We start from the raw sequence: 19782 nt of genomic DNA, 5'->3' as shown, positions 1-19782 counted from the left end.
AAGGTCCTGTGAGCCTCTGCACACAACAGCTGCTGGTCCCAAGCCCCCTTCCTTTGTTGTTTCCACTCAGCTGGGCCCCACCAGTCTTTCTTCCTGTTTTCCAGTATCACCTCCACTTTCCCAGCATCTCTCCTCCCTGTGATCCTGGACCACTTAGCTCCCCTACCCTCACTCATCCCAATAAAGCAGGTAGGCACTCCATTTCAGTATCATGAGATGTCTATACTCCGGTCTGCAGGATGAGCATGAAGCTGTGTCTCCACTGTGAGGGGTCCCCATACCTGTTATCAAACTGGCTGGGTCAGGCCTGCCCACCTCCACATGTTGGAAGGAACCCAGGTGAGGGATCCAACCAAACAGAGGACAGGAAAACCTTGGGGTATCCCATCCATTATCACGCTCATTGCTGCCATTGTTAATTTTAATAACAGCTTGAATGTATCAGGTCTTTTAAGGTTTATAAGGTAAGGCTGGCAGTTACAAGTATTATTATCCCCATTTTACAGATGAGGAAACTGAGGCTCTGAGTGGGGAAGAGATTTGTCCACCAAAAGAAGATCAGGAACTCTTTGGGCTTTTGCAGAGCCCATGAACACTCACCTTTTCACCACGGGCTCCCTTTTCCCCCTGGGGAAACAAATAGAGCATGGTAAGAGCCCAGATGGAGGAGGCAGCCAAATCCCAGCTGTGACCCTGGCCAAGCTACTCACCGACATCCCGCTGGCTCCCGGCAGCCCTGGCTGCCCTGGAGGCCCATCTCGGCCCTGGATGAGGAGGAGAGGAAAAGGTGGGTGAGACTGGTCCAGGCACCTCTCTCCTCATGTGAGGAAAGGAGAAAGAAAGGGCATGGCACCATCAGCAACTGGGCATCTTTGATACCCGAGGAGAGAGATCCAGGGTTCAAGGGGGCCATCCAGAGGACTTCCAGAACTGGAACATGTTGGAGGTGGAAGGGATGTGTCTCTGTCATCTTACAAATGAGAAAACTGAGGCTCTAATGTACCTGTGCTGAGGGCCGCAGCTAGGCAGGGCCAGGGCCAGACTCTGAACCTAAATCTCCACGCCAGCCCCATCTCCTCCTCAACTCCTCCCAGGAAGCTTTCCCTCCAACCTCTTCTGGCCCTTTAGACCCAAGGCATTTCACTCAATTGAATAATCTCATAGGATTCAATCAAACACAATTCAGTGTAGTGGATAGAGAGCTGGATCAAATCCGGTTTCAGATGTTTACTATTAATACGACCCTGGACAAGTCACTTAGCTGTCTCATTTTTCTTCTTTTGTAAAATGAGAGGGTTAGACTGAATGGCCTCCAAAGTCCCTTCTAACTCAAATCTATGATCCTACAAGTACTTATTAAGCACCTACTATGTGCCAAGCTTTAGGGACACCTACTCTGTGCCAAGCTCTGGGGACATATGGACCAAAGTTAAACAGTGCCTGCCCTCATGGGACTTCCATTCTACAACCTGCACACAAACAAGTATATCTAAAAGACAAGGTGATAGCAGGGGACAGTGGGAGGCACCAGCAGCTGGGAGATCAGGAAAGACCTTACGGAGCAAGGGAAATCGAAGTGAGCACTGAGGGAGACCAGCAACTCTATGAGGCGCCTAGCCTGGGCAGAGGCATGGAGGAAGCAGGGGGAGGGTCGTAGAACCACAGAAGCATCCTTCACAGAGAGGACCGATGACATCACAAGGGCCAGAAGAGATCTCAGAGGCCATCTAGCCCAACTCTTTCCTTTTTTACAGATGAGGAAACCGAGGCCCAGGGAGATCAAGTGACTTATTCCCAAATCTTGTTGGTGCCCCCTCCCCTTCACTCTCCCATCTGTCTCCGTCCCAGCTCACACAGACACCATTCTGAGGGTCCAAGTCCTCTTCACGTCCCACCTGGACTATTGCCAAGACCTTCTCCACCCTGACCCATCCTCCACTCAGCTGCCAAGGTGATTTTGCTAAAGCATCAGCCCCCCAGTGTCTCCATTCTACAGATTCCTGCCCCTCTCTATGACCTTTCCAGGCTTCTTAGCCCTTGCTGCCCTCCCTGAGCTCTCTGAGCCAGCCCCTGGTCTTTTTGCTATTCCCTGAACACAGTCTTCCATCTCTCACCCCTGCACCTTTGCCCTGACTGTCCCCCCTCCCTGGGATGCTGGCTAGCTTCCTTTAGGATTCCACTCCATTTCCTGCTTTCTTGCAGAAAGTGTAGCCCAAGCCCTCCAGCCACCAATGCAGTCTTCACTGAGAATCCCTTCAGTGCCCTCTAGATAAAGACTGCTTGAACCCAGTTATACACATGTCTCTGTCATCATTATGGGACTTTATTGAGGGCAGGGACTGGTGCTTTTGCCTTTCTTTGTAACCCCAGAGCTTAGCACAGTACCTGGGATAAAGTAAGCATTTAATGAATCCTTGATGACTAAGTGACTGTTGTCTGACTCACTGACTTGCCCAAGGCCACTCAGGTTAGGAGGCAAAGGCAGGATTTGAACTTACGTCTCCTGACTCCATCATCGGTAGTCTTTCGCTATACTGGCTAGACTCTAGAGTATGTGAAGGGGAATAATGTACAGAGGCTGGCTGGAATCAGGCTGGGAAGGGCTTTGTACCCCAGAAGTCACAGGGAGCCTCTGGAGCTTAGGGTCACATTTGTGCTTAAAGAAAATCACTTTGACAGCTGTGTGGAAGAGGGATGGAGAGGTGGGGGATCTGAGGTGGGGGTGGGGGGGCCACTGGGCTGCTACAAGTGTCAGGCACTGGCCCCTTTCCCAGGTCCACCAGACAGGCCTTGGCCAGCCCCATAAGCATCCTGTCCTCAGCCCAGCTTTGTCCCTCTTCTCCCTAGCAGCAGGATAGCCCAGCACCTGCTCAGGGAACAAGGGCTGTGCCCTTACCGGGGGTCCAGTGACACTGAGGCCGGAGGGTCCTGGGGGTCCAATGGTGCCTTTCATTCCAGCAGAGCCCTAGAGGAAAGGAAAAAAAAGGTTAAAGTTCAGGTCTCAAGAATGAGACCAACAGCCCTGCAGTTTCCAAGTGCGGCCACTTAAGTCCTCCTCTGATGCCTCCTGATAACAACTTCTGTGACCACAGCAGAGGCAGCACAGGAGAGAGAAGAGTGGCCCAAGAGCTCTGGGTTCAGATCCTACCCCTGACATACCCTGGTTGCAGGAATCTGAACAAATGAGCCTCTCAGCACTCTGGGGAAACTAGGAGCCCAAACTGCAGAGAAGGGGGCAAGGAAAGGGAGACTTGCAGAGACCAAGAGACTTATTTAAGGTAAGGTACCAGACCATCAACTGCCTGAGGCAGGATTCAAATTGGGAGCCTTAGCCATGGACCATGGGTATAGCCCCTCCATCAGTCAGGCTATGCCAGCAGTGCCTCCTCAGATTGGGGGCTGTGAGCCTGAATCTGAGACTGCAACTTGAACCCAGATAGGGAGCGGCTCATGACTTCCTTTGAAGGCCCAGCCTGGAATGAGCTAGCTTCCTTCCTTCCTTCCTTCCTTCCTTCCTTCCTTCCTTCCTTCCTTCCTTCCTTCCTTCCTTCCTTCCTTCCTTCCTTCCTTCCCTTCCTCTCTCCCTTCCTTCCCTTCTTTGGCAGGGAGAGCCAAACCGCAATCTGTTCCCACACCACTGAAGCGACATAAGTAAGTAATATCCAATCAGGCATGTAATCCTGGATGCTATCCCCCCAGGCGTCTGCCCCTCTCCTGGGAGCCAGTGTGCTCCCATGCCATCTGGCCTGGTTGCCACTGTCAGAGCCTGTGAACCAGTGACTGCCCCCAGGAGAATTTTCTACCAGGGACAAAGCTCACAGACTGTCTTGGCTTCAATCAGTTGAGGATCTATGGATTTGTTCTGGCAGGCAGCTCCCTCCACCCATCCCAACTCCACCACCTCTGCTCAGTCCCCTGAACCTAAGCTGGTGAAGAGTCTCTCTGGTCCTTGGACTACAGACATGGAAGACCTGTCATGGAACTGTGGAGTGAAGGCAGCTTTCTGAAGTGGGAGGGTTGGCCAGAGAGCCTGTGCTCTACTGATGTAATCAATCCTCCAGATCCAAGGTTACCTCCATAGAGGGAATTGTTATTGTTATTAACAACTAATCATTAATAACAATAACCTTTAATTATTCTTTTTTAGCGAGGTATAATTATTATTAGTCCAAACCTCCTGTGACCACATCCCTGCAGGGTATTTCTAGTGTGGAAACCAGAGCACCAATTCATCTGTAGCTCAGCATCTCAGAGAGTTGTCTGGGGGCACCGAGAGGTTAAGCAATTTGCCTGGGGACATATGGCAAATGAGTGCCAGGAGGGAGGCTTGAACCCCTGTCTTCTTGAATCCAAGGACAGCCCATCGTCCACTGTGCCATGCTGTCTTTTCAACTACCAATAATATTAAAACCACATTTAGATGTTCTCCTCAAACAATATAGTGAGTTAGCAAGTTCAAGCATTATTATCCCAGTTAAGTGACTTGCCCCAAATCACATCTAACAAGGGGCTCTCAGAGCACAGGTTCTGTTAGAACAGGAGGGATCTTAATGACAGCTTAGTCCCCCTCTTCATTCTATAGATGAAGAAACTGAGGCAGGCAAAGGGAAATGCCTAGTCCAAAGCGTCCCAGCCAGTAACTCTCAGAGCATGGTTCACTGGCTCACCTTGGCACCTTTCTCACCAGCAAAGCCGGGTGGTCCCCGAGGTCCTGGAGGTCCCTGGAGAAAGAAAGAGTGTCACACAATACTTCTAAAAGGGGTACCTCCTCTCCCCATCACTCTACAGCCCAGGGGACAGACGTACCATGGTGCCAGGCGAACCCTGATTGCCGGTCTCTCCCTGTGGACCAAAGACCATGGATTACTACATGAGAAGGCCCCAGTCCAACACAACATGTGAATTGCTGACTGGCCAACATCTCAGCCAGGATCAAGCTTTAGAGCTGGGAGGGACCTTCATTTTACAGATGAAAAAAGGTTTGGTGACTTGCCCAACTCACTTTGGTACTAAGTGGTACAAATGGGATTTGAACCCAGCTCTTTGGATCCTAAATCCAGGCAATTTTTCTATAGCACTAAAGCTGCTACTTGAGGTTATTACCTCCCCTAACCTTAATTCAACAGAATTTCCAAAGGCCCAGACAGGGATGAGGACTTACGCAAAGACACCCAGTAATGCAGAGTCAAGACTGGAACTCAGGGCTCCAGCTCCAACCGTCCCAGGGCTTTGTCCCTGAGAAGCCATGGTGGTCAGGCCTTTGTCTGGGACTCTGGCAGGGGACAAAGGGCCAGGGGTTGGCAGGAAGTGGGCTGGGGGCAGGGGAGAAGGAACTCACCGGAGGACCTTGGACTGACAGCCCTGGAGGCCCTGGCTCACCCTAAAGTGGAGGACAAGAAATTCTGCTCTCCGATGCCCCTCCTCTCCTCCCTTCCACACTTCTCCCCCTCTTTTCTTCCTCCTTCTCCAACTCTCTCATCCCTCCATGTTCCTTCTTGTCATTTTCCCTGAATCATTTCCCCTGGCCTCTTCCCTTGCTGCTCTCCTTGGCCCCCCTCATTTCATCCTGGGCCTTTTTTCATCCTTACTCATTCTCCCCCTCTCTTTGCCCCATCTGTCCCCCTCCCCTCCCTATTACCTGTAAACCTTTCGGCCCGGGGGGGCCTTGCACACCAGGCAGGCCTGGCTGGCCCTGAAAGACACATGTTTTGAGGGATCATCACGGAGCTGGTCTATGTTCCAGCTAGCATAGACCATACAAGAACAGGCCTCCTCCCCTTCCCCGCCAATACAACACGCCCAATAAGTAACCTCCCAGTCCTGGATCGAAGACCTCAGGAGTGAGTGATTTCCCCGGGGCCACACAGCTCAATGTGCCAGGAGCAGAGTCCAAGGTCAGTCCTCTATCCACTGGGCCATGGGGCCTCACTCATTATTATTCATAAGTAATAATGAATAATGAAACACATGCACAAAATACTCTCTTCTGAACCCAGGAGATAGAATAAGTGATACCATCCTCATTTAGGAAGGAGCCCACTCCATTTGGGGACAATGCTAAGTGTCTGCCACCCCCACCCACACTCTTGGTTCTGCCTTCTGAAGACCTGCTCTGCTCCAACTGTTCTTCCTTCTCCCTCCAAGTCTCTCCCCTCCCAGCTAAATATGCTTAGTTGCATCAACCAGTCATCTTCTTGGGTCTCCTCCTGATGTAGGTTCATGTGCTGGACAGACACTCAGATTGTCAACATCCTCCCTAAATGGGGGCCGGGAACAGAAATCGATGCTCCACCTGTGTGGCACCATCACCTCCCCGGCTCTGGACATAGGCTTTGATTAATGCAACCTGCCTTGTCATGTGAGTTCTGACTGCAATTGTGGTCCACTAAAACTCCCAGATCTTTTTCAGAAGAACTGCTGTCTAGCCATGCCTTCCCCATTCACTATTTGTGAAACTGATTTTTTTGAACCCAAGAATAGGACTTTACACTTAGCCTTATTATATTCCATCCTATTAGCCACAGATCATAATCCCAGCAGATACAGATCTTTCCAAATATGGCTTTCATCATCATCTGTTGTGTTAGCTTTTCCTCCCAGATCTGTAGAGTATCCAGGTGGATAGATGTACTACATGTTTTCAGATGAGCAACTGATAAAAGTGGTGACTGGATCAGGACCAGAGACAGAAGCCACACCAGGTGACCATACCACGAGGAAGGGGACAAACGGAAGACAACGACTCACCGGTTTGCCAGGCCGGCCCACACCTTCAGGTCCCTGGTCTCCCTTGGCACCAGGTTTCCCAGGAATTCCAACAACATCTGCAAACTCTCCCTGCAGTGTGGGGCAGGCATCACAAGCATCGCCCTGGACAGAGAAGGGACAGGTGGGAAGTCAGAGAGAGGTGGCTGGGTATCCAAGAAGGGGCACTGTCCAGACTCAGAGGGCCTCATCTGCCCCTCTACCCCACACCCAGTGATAGTAGTACCAGCAGGCCTGGGAGAGTTATGATGATCCTCCCCACATTCAAGAGGACAGTAGCACCTTTGTCATCTAGTTCCATGGTTTTGTAGATAAGGAAACCCAGGTTCAGGAATGTTGGGTGATGATCCACGGTCACCACCCAGGTGTGAGCCAAGATCCTCTCACCCCAAAGTCAGTGAGTGCTCCCCTCCTGTATTAATTGTTCCCCTTCTCACCAGTACCCAATACTGTCACTCCTAGGCATGATCCCCAGGCCTCCAGTGCTTGGTGGCTTCCCAGGCTTCTCCCCACACCCACCCTGAGAAGCAGGCTGTCTAAGCATCACCATTGATTTGCAGAGAAGGAAGCTGAAGCTGGGGGCCAGCCACACACTGGCCTAGTGGGGAGTCATCAGAGACTCCTACCTACCCAGGCCTCCTGGCTCCGTGGTGCCTACCTCCCACTCCTGTTTCTGGCAGCTCACTGAGAGCAAAACCCAAGGCCCAGCAGCCTTTCTATTCTGACCCTCTGTCTCATTTCATTTACTTCTTGATTTTGCTTAGACTCTGAACTCTCTTAGAGCCCCTGGTTATAGAATAATTGGCATTACTGAGGGAGACTGGCACTTGGACCCAAAGCATGCACTCCAGGAAGGCAACTGGCACACCACAGAGGCCCCGGGTGATAGGACCAGTCCTCCCCATCTGTTGGGCCACTGAGAGGCAAAGGTATTGATGTCCAGCACTTACTTTTTCTCCTTTGGGCCCTGGGCGACCCCTGATCCCGGGTTGTCCTGATAGCCCTGGCTGTCCCTCGATGCCTGGCTTCCCAGGGTCTCCTGGGCTCCCTGCATCACCCTGTGTAAGATTGGGGTGGAGAGGAGTAGGGAGGGGAAGGCAGTCATGTGGCCTTGAGAGCATTCCCTGGTGGGGGGAGCAGGTCCCCCTCCAGGGGTGAGAGTAGGGCTGAACTTTGCACCTTCAAGGGCCAGAAACAGGGAGACAGAGGAGGGCAGAGAAGGTGAAAAACAGGTGGATTCCTGTGCTAAGCTGTGTGTGTGTGTGTGTGTGTGTGTGTGTAGGAACCCAACTTCCTAGCATAATTGGATTTAGAGCTAGAAGTGACCTTAGAATGAATGAATGCATGCATAAATAAATAAATGAATGAGTGAGTGAATGAATGAAAGAGCATTCTTCATTTTACAGATAAGGAAACTAAAGCCCAGATTGGGGCAGGAGCTTCCCCCCAAGCGTGGTGGTAATAAGTATCAGAACCAGGATTTGAACCCATGTCCTCTGACTCCCAATCCAGTACCATTTCTTCCACCAACTCTCTCCCACTAGAAACTCTCCCCTGCCCCTCCCTGCAACCAACACCCCCACAAAGCCCCCCTTCTCACCTTCTGCCCCTTCAATCCAGGTTCCCCTGCTTTACCCTAAAGAAGAAAAGGAGCGAGCCTGACATTAGTCCTCCCTGCTAGTCCCCCAATGGCACAGAGTGTCCTGCTGGGTCACTATTCCCTGGCACCTCTAAGCTCCAAAGTCCTCTGAAACACTGATGGGGGGGGTCCCATCTGTGGCCCAGCTCTCTCCCTCCCAGGGACAGAGGGGACAGACTCACCGGCTTCCCAGGTTGGCCACTGCCAGGTTGTCCTGGCTCCCCTCTCTCACCGCGGGGGCCAGGAAGGGCCCCATGATATGTCTCTGACACAGAAAGGCATTGCTCACATGGCTCCCCCTGGCAGCACAGGCACAGAGTTAAGTCCCCCCCAAAGCCCACTCCAGCCCAATCCCACTTCCCAGAGGTCACTCTTCATCCCAAGCTTGGCATGGGCTGGACAGATGCTCTGGATAAGACAGGACAAACTCTTTACCCTAGGGTTTGGAATCTGGAACTTGGAAGGCTATAATAATAATACATAATGTATATAAAACTTTAAAATATGCAAAGCCATATATGTATATATATATATATACACACACATACACATGTATATATAATGTGTCATATATTTAAAACCCCATCTGAGCCTCACAACAAGCCTGTGTGTGAAGTAGGGCCTACAGTTATTATTATCCCCATTTTACAGGGAGAAAAGGGAGTCAAGAGAGGGTAGGTAAATTGTCCAAGGTCCCATACCTACCAAGCATTCGAATCAGCATCAGGACCTGAGTCTTTCTGACTCCAAGGCAGCATGGCAGGCCCAGCACCAGACTGTGTCACATTAACTGATTACTGAGAAAGATCCTGGGTGGGTGGGGGGGTGTCATAGGACATAGAACTGGAAAGGACCTTAGAGACCAACCCCCTAATTTTACAGATGAGGAAAATGAGGCCCAGAAAGGCTAAGGGGCTTGCCCAAAGTTACAGAGATAACCATTTGTCCCATACACAGATGCTCCTGTGTGAACTGTCCTGGGCTCCCTCCCCCTCATCAGTAACTTCCAGTCTCACCTTCTCTCCTTTAAGGCCAGCTGGTCCCATGGTCCCAGGAGTCCCCTATGAGAGTTAAGAATGTGAGAGACCAACAGAGGTACCAACAGGCATCCCAGACCCCAAACACCAGGCCCTCTAGTGTACCATTGGGTATCAAGGCCCTCCTGCTCTCTTTCCCTCCTTCTCTCTCTCCCTCTGGCCCTTACCTTCTCCCTCCTCCATCTTCCCTCTTCCACCCCAGGAGAAGGCAGCTGGTTTTGGACTCCAGAACACTGCCTATCCCTCCCCGGCCTGTTGAGACCCACTCACCGGTTGGCCAACTGGCCCCATGTCACCAAAATTACCCTGAGAAGGAAAGCAGAGTTAAAATGGGACTGAGGCAAGGGTTCTGAGTTCCCTAGTTTAATCATATATGACCTGCCATCTTCAGCTCTCCCTCCATACCAAATTATACTTTCAGCCTCTCCCCAAACTCTCCTGAGCACTTACCTTCTCTCCCTTAATTCCTATTGGGCCTGGTGCCCCAGCTTTCCCCTGAAAATATGCCAAAGAAAGAAATTAGGAAGCTCCTCACCCTCATTAGAAACATCCCAGGCCTTGGAGTGAGGAATGGCAGTCACCCCAACTCCTTGAAGGGAATATATGTTCATGTGCCAGATGAGAAAACTGGGGCCCAAGATTGGGTTGACTCAGCCAGAGTCATATATTAAGTCAGATGTACTGCTGGGATGAAGACCAAACAGTCTCATAGTGGGGGCCTGAGGGAAGGAGTCTAAGATCATGGGATTCCAGGGTTGCCCAGATACCAAGCCCGAGACTTTGGGATTAATGGGAAATTCCACAGGCTCTGAGGTGGTAGGGTCACTCACCGGGGGACCAGGCAGTCCTGGGAAGATCATGTCTCTCTTGATCCCCAACATCTGACCATCTACTCCTGGGCTGCAGGATAGACATGGCTCCCCCTGGGAAAAAAAACCCAAGGGAAACAGAGAGTCACCCCACCCTCCCCAGGGTCCTTCCCTTGACCCTGCCTCTTCCTTAAACTATCATCCTTGTGAAGAATTACAGAATTTTAGAGCTGATGGGAATACCAGGGTGAACCCAGGCTAATGGGTGCCTGAGCAGGAATCCATACTACAATGTCTCCACTAAAAGGTCATCCAACCTTCCCTTAAAGACTCCAATGATGGACATCTCTTGGCCTCAGGGGGCAGTTTCTTCCTCTTCTTGGACTGCTCTGATTGGTAGGAAGATCTTTCTTACACCAAACCTAAATCTGCCTCTGTCATTTCTACCCCCAGCTCCCAGTTCTGTCCTCTGGAACTAAGTTTAATAAATCTATTCCCTCCTCTTTCCAGTAGTCTTCAGATACCTGAAGACAGCTATAAGGTCCTTCTCTAGAAGAAACATGCTCAGTTTCTCCAGTTGATTTGTATAGGGCATGGGATGCATTGCCCACTTCACTCCCCAAGCCAGGCTGCCAGTCGGAGGGTGAGCTGCAACTTGACAACGTCCTTCCCATCAGCCTCTCATTTAACCTAAGATTGTGTTAACATTGTTTCGGCTGCTTTGTCTCATTCCCAACTTGCCTGGTGTTTGTTCAGGACAGTCTGGACCTTTTGCATGTGAACTGTTGTCTAGCTAGGCCTTCCCTATCCAGTATCAGTGAACTGATTTTTTAACCCAAGTGTAGAACTTTACATTTATCCTGATAAAATTTCGTATTATTAGATTTGGCTTATTGTCCTGGCTCATCTGGATCCTTCTAGACTCTGAATTGCCATCCACCATCTTAGTTGATCCTACCAGTATTTGGTCACCTGTGAACATGGTCTGTGTGGCATCTATGCCCTGATCTACATCACTAAAAAATGTTAAGCAAAACAGGACTAAAGGGGAGGAGGGGATGGAAATGAGCATTTATTAAGCGCTTACTGCGTGCTAAGCGCTTTACAGTTATTATTTCCACGGGGTACTCCAATAGAGACCATTCCTCCTTCATTTCCAGACTTTCCAAATATTATCTAGGTTCACGACTTCTACTTCTTCATCCTCCTGTGCCCCCACTAATCCTCTTCTTTCTAAGCTCATCAATGACCTACTAACCCCATCTACTAACCTTTTTCTCAATCTTGGTTCTCTTTGACCTTTCTGAAGCAGCTGATATTATGAATTATTCCTTCCTTTTTGATACTCTTTCCCTCTTTGGCTTCCACGACATTGATCATGGCTCTCCTGCATTGCCTTTCCTCAAGGCTCTGATCTCTCTTCTCTCTCCCCACCACCCCACCAGTCTTCTCCACTCCCATTGCTTCAATGAGTTCCATGCGGAATGCCTCCTGATTTCTCTGTCTCTGGCTCCAGCTCTAATTTCCCATCTCTAAACGCCTACAAGATAGCTCCTCCTTGATGTCATACCAGCATCCTAAACTCAACAAATCTATAACAGAGCATGTCACCTTCCCTCCTATCCCCAGCTTCCTTATTTACGCACTTTGTTATTATTACTCAGACCTTTTCAGTCATTTCTGACTCTCTGTGACCCCAGTTGGGGTTTTCTTGGCAGAGGTCCTGGGGTGGTTTGCCATTTTCTTCTCCTCCAGCTCATTTTACAGATGAGGAAACTGAGGCAAACAGAGACAAGTGACTTGCCCAGGGTTGCACAGCCAGTAAGCATTGAGGCCAGATTTGAACTAAGAAAGACGAGTCTTTCTGACTGCAGGCTCTATCAATTGTACCACCTAGCTGTCCTGTTTTATGCACATGGCACCACTATCCTTCCAATAAGCCGGACTTAGGACCCTGTCCATCATCTCTGATTCTTCCTTCTTCCTCATTCCACCACTGTCCCCCAGTCAATCAGTTGCCAAGGCCTCTTGATTCTGCCACCACATTCCTCCCGGCTGTTGTCTTCTTGCCACTTACAAGGCCTCTGGTGGCCTTTATTCCTTCCCACCTGGATAGCTGTGGTAGCCTCCCAGCTGGCCTTTCTGCCAACATCTCTAATGCATTCTGCACTAGTGACTTGGGTGAACTTCCTAATGCCCTGCTCACAACACTCCCATCCAGACTTCTCAGTATCACATCCATACTCTCTGGTCCAGCCTTACCAAACCACTTTCATGTATGTCCCATCTCTCCTGGCTCTGTGACTATGCAGCTAAATTGAACTTTCCCCATCTTAGTCTGTCGATGCTCCCTCCTTTCTTCATAGTCCAATTCAGATGCCAACTCCTCCATAGAGCCTTGCCCAACTTTCTTTTTTGACCCCACCCCACAAGAAAAAGTGATTTCTCCCTCCAGAAAGTTCCCAGAGTCCTTTGCCCTTACCAGAGTTCCTCTGCCTCTACCTCTTGTTCCCTGGTATCATAGTTATTTGTAACACTTTATCATAAGCATCTTCAGTGCAGAAACTATATCATATCTATCTTTCTAATGGCAAAGCTCCTACTATCTGTGATTTCATTAATCTCAACGTGCAAATCCCCCCCTACCCCAATGATATAACCTAAGCCTTCATAGAGAAGCCCTTGCAATTAGTTGTCAGACGCTCAGGATTATTTAATGACTTACTCAAGGTCACCTGCACACAGGCAGAATTTGAACTTAGGTCTTCCTAAGTCTAGAACTCTGTATCTACAGTACCAGCTGCCTTGGTCTGGCATCCAACAAACACTTTAGTAAAGCACCTACTAGATGTCGGTCACAGTGCCAAGGATAGAGGCTGGCCTTGTGATTCTACTGGTATAAGGACTTCAGCCCCTTTTTTGCAATTAAGAGTCTGAGAAAGTTGTTGGAAGCACAGAGTGGCTGGGCAATTTGCCCAGGGTCACACAGTCGGTCAGTGTCAGAGGCCAGACCTGAACACAGGTGTTCCTGGCTTTGAGGCCAGCTTCCTACACAATCTAAGATATGCTAGGGATATGAAAGGGGAGGATAATGTGTACGTAGTCAATAAAACATACAAGGAAGGAAATGCAGAGAAACTGGGGGTGGGGTTGGGCAGAGTACCAACAAGGAGGGGAGGATGGGGGTCAGGAAGTCTCCTGGAGAACAGGGCACCTGAGCTGAACCTTTAGAGGAGTTAGGGATTCTCTAAGACAGATGGGATGGCAGGCATGGGCATGGAGATGGACTGGGCACAGCATGGAGGCAAGGGTGGCTGTTGTAGTAGGGGGAGTGAGGACTGAAGAGGTTGGAGCCAGAAGGGGACCGGCTTTATAGCGGGCACTTTCAAATCTGCAGATACTTAGATGGGAGGTGCTGAGATCACTTGTTTCACTGTGCTGAATTAAAAGAGTGGGAGGTCCCACTTACCTTTTCACCTTTCATTCCACTGATGCCGGGTTCTCCCTGCCCAGAGACAAGAGGAGGCTTTGGTTGGGGAACGGGGCAAGGTTCAGAACCCCCAGAACCTAGCCAAGGTGGGAGAAAGGGGGGTCTCTGTCAACACCTCCCCCTTGGCACTGCGGTGGGAGGGAGAGAGAATAGCTCCATTTGGGGCTATTCAAAGCATAGACTGGGTCTTTGAGGTCAGCTGGCTCAACACCCTTATAAGAGGAAACTGACGCCTGAGTTAAGGGGGGCGAAAGTGATCTTCCCTGAATCCCTCAGTTACAGTGGCAAGGTAGGATCTGAACCCAGGTCTAGGCTCCCACACGGACAGAAGCCGGAGTCCTGCCTTGCCTGCCCCGGGCCCCCCAATACCTACCCGTTCGCCCTTCCGCCCCATAGCGCTGCCCAGGTAGTCCTGAAAGAGAGGCCGGGCTAGGGTGAGGCGGGGGCGGCCTCACGGCCTCCCATCACCCCGGCCTCCTTTCCTCCCTCCCTCCCTCCTTGCCAGCCTCGCCCTGCCCGTCTGCCCGGCTCACGATGAGAGCCGGCTCCACCCCGGCACCCCCGAAAGGCATCTTGCCCGCACGGCTGCAGCCTCCGCCTCCCTGGTACCGGGGCCGTTGCCACGGAGACACTGGAGGGCGGGGTCGTTGCTATGGAGACTCCAGGAGGATGGGGGCCAACTCTATGGTCCCGCCCCCTGGGGAATAGGAACATCTGGCCCCTCTAGCCTGCTCCGTACTCTATGGTTCTGCCCCTGGAGGGGGTGAGGAGGTGGTTGGAACTCCTAGGAAAGCCACCGTTGGTCTTGCCCTACTTCATAATCTGTGGTTGTGCCCATGGGGAATGATGAGAGGCGGCCTTTCAAACCCCACCCCTCCACAGCAGTGGTCTTGCCCATTTGGAATAAAGGTGCCTAACAGCCCATATCTTGTCTATAGCTCTGCCATTGCGAATGGGGAGTACAGGGACCCTCTGAGCCCACCTCCCGCACGTAGGAAGTCTTGAAGAGTCAGAGAAGATGGCCTTTCTAGACCACATCCTAATACACTAGTTAGTGGGGGTGCCCACGGGGAATAACCAGTGTGTATGGCTCCGTGATATTCTATGATTTTTCCCTTGGACAGTGCGAGATCATCCTTCATAGATCATCCCTCATAGAGGTGCTACCCACCAGGAATAAAGAGACATCTGGGCTGTACTGCCCACATTATGGTTTTGTTCAGGGAGAGGTTGTGGCACCCCCAGATCACTGGTCTTGGAGAATGAGAGAACATAGCCTTTCTAGACCCTAATACATACATCAGTAGGGGTACCCATATGGAATAAATAGAGTACGTGGTCCCACTAGCCCACTTTAATCTATGGTTATAGCCACAGACAGTACGAGAGCATGGAGATCAGTGGACATATCCGTGGGGAATAATATGGAAGCAGAGCTTCCACTTGTTTATACCATAATCTATTGTCATAGACTTGGGGACTAATGGAGGTGTGTGACCGTTTTAAGCCACCCAGAGCTGTAACCAGGAAAGGCCATCAAGAGCTTTGTCCCAGGGTGCGAAATTTAGACTGTTCTCATTTACTCTTCTGGGGTACCCTTCTTCCTCTGCCCATCCCCATAGCAGCAATGACCATGTCCTGGCCAGGGACAAGATAGGGATTGGGGCTGGGGAGGGGCTGTTTCCTCACCATTCAGCAAATTCAATCCCTCGTAGTATCCTGAGGGTCATCTCCTCCCCCTAGTGGCCATACCTAGATAAACCTTACTCCAAATCCATTCTGACCCAAACGCAAAACTGCTGTCTTTCGAAGGCCACTCTGTAAATAGTCACACCAAAGAATATCTGTGTGCTCTCTCCTCTGCCTCCAAACTGCCAACCCACCTGGGGCAGGCCAGGTTCTCCTGGCTCCCCCTTGGAGCCTGGTTTTCCCGGAAGTCCCACGAAGTTCTGGAGTCCCTCGGGTAGGGTGGGACACACTTCACAGGGGTCACCCTGTGGGAGGAAAGAAACTGTGAAGAGAATCTGGACCCAGGCCAGCCCTAGACCTGCCCTATTTAATGCCTGTAGTCACCAACCCTGCCCAGCCTTCTTCTCCATCAAGCCCAGGCTCGGCAACTCCCCCAAGGGACATGTAAGAACCCAGGAGTCCTGGCCCCTGGGTGGACAGACAGCACCGAAGGAGACCCTCAGCCCTGAGACCTTCCATCTGGACCTCACCTTTTCTCCTTTCAGGCCTGGTATCCCTGGTTTCCCCTGTTGGAAGAAGAAACATCAATGAGCGTCAGACCATAGGGAGGGAGGTGGATATGGTTGGAAAAGAAGCCCACAAAAGTAGATCTACACCTCCAGGTTGAGCTGGCCTCCCTTCACCCTCCAAGCCCTTCTGGGTAATACTTACAGGCTTTCCCCCTGGACCTTCCTTCCCTGGAGATCCAGAACTTCCCTGCAGAGAAGGACAGCCAGAGGCAAAGGGTTAATGGTGCAAGAAGGATATGAAAGGAAAGCCACTGATCATCACGTCTAACCCTCCCCAATACATAGACGGGAAAACTGAAGTCCAGAGAGGGTGAATGGTTTACTGAAGGATACATGGCTAGGGAAGGGCAGAACCAGTCCCCAAATCCAGGCCTCCTGATTCCTAGTCCAGGTTTCTTTCCACAGTACCATATAGTTGCCAGGGACCTGAACCTCCTGTTCCAGGAAGTCCTCCTGGACGCAATGGCACCAAGGGGAGTTCACTTCCTCAGCCCCTTCCTCCCTGCTCCCTTACCAAACATCCCTCCCTTAGGAGCTCTCCCCTCAATCCCCGCTGCAGCCTGAGGGATATTATATAATATTTATGGCAAGGGACATTATGTATACATACATGCATGCACACACATACATATATATGCACATACACATATCTTCTTATGAACAAGGACAGCTAGAGTTCAAATTCAACCTCAGACATTTACTAACTGTGTGACCCTGGGTAACTCACTTAACCCTGCTTGCCTCAGTTTCCTCATCTGTAAAATGAACTGAAAAAGGAAATGGCAAACCTCTCCAGAGTCTTTGCTAAGAAAACCCCAAATGGGAGCATGGCGAGTCAGACACAACTGAAACCACTGACCACCAAAAATGTGAACAACAGGTCTCATTTCTCTACTCCTTTAAAATGAACCCAACTCTTTTCTCACAACAACCCAGGGGGGTTCAGAGTGTAATTCAGCACTGCACCTGTTTTACAGGTAAGGAAAGTAAGGCTTGGTGAAGGAAAGTCTTAGGATCACATAGTTCAGAGAATCATAGATGTAGAGCCAGAATGGACCTCAGTGGCCATCGAGTTCCATTTCCTCATTTTACAGAAGAAGAAACAAACACAGAGGAGAGGTGACTTGCCCAGGGTCACACAGCTAACTGAGGCAAGATGTGAGGTTAGGTTTTCCTGCCTCTTAAGTGGGGCACTCTCATCCCCTGCTAGGGAATAGGAGGGCAGGACTCGATTCCAGGGCCCCTGACTTGGCTACCTCCTTCCCAGGGCCAGCCTTTCCCAGCTACTAGTTTCATCCCCTCTGAGTCACCTTCTCTCTACTGTATGTTCCCATTTACACATTCGAATGTCAGCTATTTTTGCTTTTGTGGCCCCAGTGCTTAGCTCTGGGTCTGGCATTTGGTAAATTCATGCTGATCGTTGATTGATTGATTGACGTGACTCATGGTCTCCCCATCCCTGTGTCAGAGTTGAAAGAGCAATGGGTCTGAAGTCTCTGACACATACGAGATGTGTGTAAGAAGGTCACTTCCATTCCCTGGACCTCAGTTTCCACATCTGTAAAATGGGAAGAATAATCTCTGCCCCACTGTCAGACTGTGTGATGTTTACATGAGACAATGTTGGTAAAGCAGTCTGTCTGAAAGGCAGTTCTTATTAATCCTAACAACACCTCTCATCATCTCTCTAACTCAAATTCCCCTCTTATCCGTGCTTCTTGGAACAGGATCAGAGGCTCTGGGGGAGCTCCATAGGTAGCCACTTGTCACAGGGTCAGACACCCTCTCGAATTGGATGGAAAGACCTAGAAGGGGGAGCCTTCATTCTCGCAAGAAGCAACTTGGGGCCAGGGCCCAGAATGAGCTGGTTTGGGCTAACCTGACCCATATTGGGCCCTGGGCCATGCCCCCCTCCCGGTGCCATGTGTACTGGGCAAAGCTTTGTGACTGTGAAGGATGCCAGGGGCTTGGGGTAGCTGAAAGACACCGGGAGCTGGGAGGAGAAGAAAGGGGGGAAAATCAATTTTCTCTAGCTTATTACAGATTAATCTTCAGACTCCTGAGTTGGAGTCTGGCTGAGGCTTGGCCTGTTTCCTGAGAGGGAGACAGGGGCTGGGGGCAGTGGCTGAGAGCCTGTCTGGGGTTCCCATAAAACCTCTTCAACCCTTTCCCTCCTGTATCCAACTGTGGCAGGCTTAGCCCAAAGCTCCGCAAGTTTACCTTGTCTCCTTTTGGACCAGCTGGGCCACCAGGGTCCCCCTGCAAGTAGAGGCAGAAATCAAGCTCAGCAACCTCTCTTCAAAAGCTCCTTCTCCCTTCACCTTTGGACCTCTCCTCCTGCGGGGGCTGCAGTATCTCCCCCAGGCAGGAGGCCTCCTAAGTGCAGAACTGTGTCTCCCCCTCAGAATTGGAATCTCTGAGGTCAGTCATGTCCACCCCTCAGAATGGGAGGCCCTGAGGGTAGAGCTGTGTCTCCCACTCAGAACTGGGATTCTCTGAGGGCAGAGTCATGTCTACCCTTCAGACTGGGGGTCTCCCTGGGGCAAAGGGGTGTCTCCTCAAATTGAAGACCCCTGAGATCAGGGTTATGTCTACCCCTCAGATTGGGGGTCCCTGAGGTTATGTCTCCTTCTCTTCCCTGTCTGGCCCAGTCCTTTACTCTTGGGGTCTCTCTGGATAGGGCCATGGGAACAGACCACATTTATGGGGTTCAATGAGGCACCCTTGCCATGGACTGCCCCATGTGTGGAGGGAAGGGTTTGAGGGCACTCACAGGTGTTCCTGGCAGTCCGATCCCAGGGGGGCCTGGGAGTCCTGGGGGCCCTGGCTCTCCAGCCAGTCCCTCCGGTCCAATGAAGCCGGGGTCACCCTGGGACAAACACAATCAATCAATAAGCATTTATTAAATGCCTACATTATGCCAGGCCCTACACTGGTTGCTGGGGACAAAAGTAAGGCACAAAAGTGAGACGTGTCCTGCCTTCAAGTTGCCTCTGTTCTACTAGACATGGGCAGCAGGAGGACCCTTCCCATCATGCCCCTAGCCCACAGACCCCTTACCTTCTGGCCTTTGGGCCCAATGACACAGATCTCCCCAGGCCGGCCCTATAGAACATGGGAGACAGGAGTGGGAGGCTGGCTCCAGCCTGAGTCGTGGGCCCTGATGCCAGAGGCAGCCCCAGCAGCAGAGGTGCCCTCCCCCACCCCACTTCCTGTGTGCCTTACATCTCGGCCAGGCTTCCCTACTGAGCCCTTGAAGCCTGTGTCTCCTCTCTCTCCTTTCTGGCCCTAGAAAGGAAGATATAACATCATCACATGATGTAGACCTAGAACTCAGAGCTTGCATCACAAAGATTAAAAGAAGATGCGTTCTCTATCATCATGGACAGAGAACCAGCCTTAGAGCTAGGAAGGCCTGGGTTCCAGTTCTACCTGTGACACAAACTGGCTCAAGTGACCTTGGGTAAGTCACTTAACCTCTAAGAACTCTAAGCAACTCTCTGAGACTAAAGAGCATTGGTAGTGGAACCTTCCTCATCTGGGAATTCTATATATTGATTAAATTGCGAGTCCAGTCCTTGCCTTGAAGATAATATATGTAAAAAGTGAGAATATTTCTTAAAAAAAAAGATTTTGCAGACCTCCAAATGGTACATTAATGGAAGTTTTTACTATAACAGAAGGATCAGGGGTAAGGACCATCAGGGAAGTAGGGACATAGGTGACCAAACCTCCTGGGGGCCCTGACAGCTTGAGACTTCTGGGACTCAGGCCCCCCTGCAAC

General features: G+C 50.8%; 1 protein-coding gene across 4 annotated transcripts in view; it reads right to left on the bottom strand.

The window, feature by feature from the left end:
- The window catches only part of COL16A1 (collagen type XVI alpha 1 chain), a 74107-nt gene that overhangs the window by 38899 nt on the left and 15426 nt on the right, over positions 1 to 19782 (bottom strand). For all 4 annotated transcript variants that reach the window (XM_072609888.1, XM_072609889.1, XM_072609891.1 and 1 more), the window contains 24 exons: positions 19224 to 19286; positions 19059 to 19103; positions 18772 to 18867; positions 18219 to 18257; positions 16141 to 16185; positions 15960 to 15995; positions 15624 to 15734; positions 14114 to 14152; positions 13720 to 13755; positions 10272 to 10364; positions 9892 to 9936; positions 9712 to 9747; positions 9421 to 9465; positions 8587 to 8703; positions 8366 to 8401; positions 7716 to 7823; positions 6748 to 6870; positions 5639 to 5692; positions 5339 to 5380; positions 4807 to 4842; positions 4668 to 4721; positions 2897 to 2965; positions 711 to 764; positions 601 to 627 (listed from right to left, as the gene is read on the bottom strand). In XM_072609888.1, coding sequence (XP_072465989.1) covers positions 601 to 627; positions 711 to 764; positions 2897 to 2965; positions 4668 to 4721; positions 4807 to 4842; positions 5339 to 5380; positions 5639 to 5692; positions 6748 to 6870; positions 7716 to 7823; positions 8366 to 8401; positions 8587 to 8703; positions 9421 to 9465; positions 9712 to 9747; positions 9892 to 9936; positions 10272 to 10364; positions 13720 to 13755; positions 14114 to 14152; positions 15624 to 15734; positions 15960 to 15995; positions 16141 to 16185; positions 18219 to 18257; positions 18772 to 18867; positions 19059 to 19103; positions 19224 to 19286 — 1449 coding nt within the window. The remainder of the gene's footprint in view (positions 1 to 600; positions 628 to 710; positions 765 to 2896; positions 2966 to 4667; positions 4722 to 4806; positions 4843 to 5338; positions 5381 to 5638; positions 5693 to 6747; positions 6871 to 7715; positions 7824 to 8365; positions 8402 to 8586; positions 8704 to 9420; positions 9466 to 9711; positions 9748 to 9891; positions 9937 to 10271; positions 10365 to 13719; positions 13756 to 14113; positions 14153 to 15623; positions 15735 to 15959; positions 15996 to 16140; positions 16186 to 18218; positions 18258 to 18771; positions 18868 to 19058; positions 19104 to 19223; positions 19287 to 19782) is intronic.

This window comes from Notamacropus eugenii, chromosome 5 (genome assembly GCF_028372415.1).
Source record: "Notamacropus eugenii isolate mMacEug1 chromosome 5, mMacEug1.pri_v2, whole genome shotgun sequence".
Taxonomy (NCBI): Eukaryota; Metazoa; Chordata; class Mammalia; order Diprotodontia; family Macropodidae; genus Notamacropus; species Notamacropus eugenii.
Note: the sequence above shows the minus strand (reverse complement) of the source record. Positions and strands in the feature narration are given on the sequence as shown.